The sequence below is a fragment of the Boleophthalmus pectinirostris genome, unplaced genomic scaffold (assembly GCF_026225935.1).
Source record: "Boleophthalmus pectinirostris isolate CB_2022bp ecotype Guang Dong unplaced genomic scaffold, ASM2622593v1 HiC_scaffold_9, whole genome shotgun sequence".
Taxonomy (NCBI): Eukaryota; Metazoa; Chordata; class Actinopteri; order Gobiiformes; family Gobiidae; genus Boleophthalmus; species Boleophthalmus pectinirostris.
The window spans coordinates 11,705,285-11,707,993 of NW_026571541.1; the positions used below are offsets into that span (position 1 = coordinate 11,705,285).

The window sequence follows — 2,709 nt, forward strand, 5'->3', positions numbered from 1 at the left end:
TATTTTACTAATTCAATTATATAAAGTATTTGAAGACAAACTCAGCTATCTTCTACAGATATTGTGTTTTTATCAAGAAGGGATGGAATAATATTTAGATAGCAGTAAAATACATTTCTTTACAAAGAGTAAACAGTACGCCTCCGATGACTTTTTAAACTGGTGCTTTGTTTTTGCAAATTAACTCTTCAGTTTTTCTCTTTTGGTTCACAACAATAACTTTATGTATAGTGGTGATTGGAAGCATACTCGTCACCCACATAAACCACAGTATCTGCATTGTCTCTCCCACTCACACTTCACTGTGGAAAGCTGCACATCCCACATCAGTGAGTGGGCAGCACTACTGTACACTGCTGCGGCTGCTACAATGAGTGACTGACTTTGCACAAGAGCCTTACCTATGACACTTTTAAAGATGCACTATGCAACTTTTCAGGTAAAAAGTCCGCCACCTAATTGTTTCCATGGAGATGTTACTGCTTGGTTTGGAGTGTTCTGCATTATGCCATAAAACATATGTCTTGTGTTAAGTGAATTACAAGTCTTTTTATTGCTCAAAAATACCTTAAAAACAGACATTCTTATTATCATTGTAGTCGCCTCTCCGTAGATCTGACCTGTAACTTGACCCTGTAGCATCAGTTGCTTGCTTCTTTGGAAATGTATATGTTTAATGCCTTGCTGTAGAATGTTTAATATGTTTAATGCCTTGCTGTAGAAAATTCCAGGCAAAACAAAGACATCTCTACGGAAACAAGCAGTTGGTTTCACCCTCCATCAGGAAAGTTACACAGTGCAGCTTTAAGGCCTCATCAATACCTCAGACATGGAGTGCACACTGCAGTTATATGAAAAAAAAAAAAAAAAAAAAAAAACATAGGAAAAAAAGTGGTAAGCATAAATAAGATAGGAGACTAATTATCAAACAAAATTAGACAATGCATATAGTCATGTCTGTATTCAACAGTTGTATCAGTCTATAAGACAATGCCAACGCCAAAACTTATTTTCTATTCAAAATGAAAATTCAGCTGCAGCCTGTCTAGGGAATAAGACAACAGGTGTATATGGCATTTATGAGACGAAAAGGGGCATAATGATGATAGAAGGAATGATAATAAGTTATAGCTTATGTAAAATGTACAAATAACCTGATAGTGTAGGCCATTTAATTCACCATAATGTAAAATATTACTAGACTGCACTACATGATTTGATCTGGTCCCACACTCCTTCATATTTAACTGTGCTATTCAGTGTTGAAGTGAACACAGACACCAGCATATATTGTTTATGCATATACTATAGGCCTATATTAAAATACCTGTGTAATACTAATAAAACAGGCCTATATCTTATGCTGTTCTCGTACCTGTTCGTTGCTCGCCAGCTCCTTCTCCAGCTGCCGATGCTTGTTGTGCCACACCAAATAGTGGACCGGATAACGACACTTCTCTGGAGTTTTCTTGGCAGAAATCATCATCGGATCATAGTTTGCCTCCTCCCTTTCCTTCGTCGTGGATTTTTGGGAATAGTTTTCGTATCAGTTCATGCTAAAATCTCCATCACCATTCTCCCACGGCGACATATCCAGAGGCGTATGGGTAGAGCCTTGCGCGCTCGAGAACAGCTCTCGCTCTGCAATATAACAACTAAAGATAATCCGTCTGTGAGCCGCGGGCGGAGAGAAAAGCCTGTTGTGTCTGTCTGCCTTCAGAGGACGCGAGCCTGCACGCTGTGTTCGTGTCCAGTCCGATCTCCTACTGGTCGCTCTGACTCCAGCATCTCTCCTCCTCTCTCGCATCCGGTGTTGAGATGCGATGACATGAAGTGTGCGCACCCTCAGTTTAACGTTGGTCGCTTCTACAATAAGCAAAAAGCAATGTGGGATAATGGACTTCCGTATGGACTGAATTGATGACAAGGAACAGGCTTCAATGGCTGAAGAAGTTTTGGCCAATTATCTAAGGCTGTACATCTACTACTTTTGTGACTTCATATTAGGACAAACTGTAGCCTACTTTCGGGCTTGCAGTGGCTGCAAACGAATAGGCCAGGCACAATTTTGAAGAAAAAAAGGTAGGCTATAGGCCAGTGTTCCTGAAATCTGGCGACATCAGGCTTTGACAAGGAGGTTTGGGCACTAGACACTTTTTACTGAGTATACCAGGTATCAGATCTCATGTGAAAGTTCGGGGACTTCAGATCTTTTTAGGTTTAAACCAACTGGATTTCAGCACTGGATCTGACAACCCAAATGAGAGACTCATGTGAGGCTCGTTCCTTCTGATTGGATAATCAACTTTAGGACACAAATTATTACATTTTTATTATTACATCAAATTATAAATAAATGGGACATCATGTGCAATGGTTTTGTAGTTAAGAATAAATCAGCATTAGGATTGTTATCAGTAAAAGCTAGATTTGAACATGTTTAGGCTAGCTCAAATCTGGAAGATAGTCTAATTTTTCTACGTTTTTTAAGTCTAAGTCTAAGTTGAAACATTAAATCTAAATTTACACTGTTATAATAACTTTAAGAGTGGTAAGTGCTGATGAGCTCCATGGGTGTTTTTGTTCACTGCTCCTGGAGCTCTGTCTGTCAGCCTCTCTCCTCTGGACCCTCTGTGCCGCTGGGGCCGGTGATGAGGCGCACACCGGGAGAGAGCTGCCGTCTCCCGGTCAGAAGGTGTTAGTGCAGCC

The 2,709-nt window shown here is 40.2% G+C and overlaps 1 protein-coding gene across 1 annotated transcript in view; it reads right to left on the minus strand.

Moving 5' to 3' along the window:
- Window positions 1-1,655, minus strand: part of ankrd13b (ankyrin repeat domain 13B) — a 63,713-nt gene extending 62,058 nt beyond the window's left edge. The window contains exon 1 of the mRNA XM_020923973.2: window positions 1,376-1,655. Coding sequence (XP_020779632.2) covers window positions 1,376-1,486 — 111 coding nt within the window. The 5' untranslated portion in view covers window positions 1,487-1,655. The remainder of the gene's footprint in view (window positions 1-1,375) is intronic.
- Between the last annotated feature and the right edge of the window lie 1,054 nt (window positions 1,656-2,709).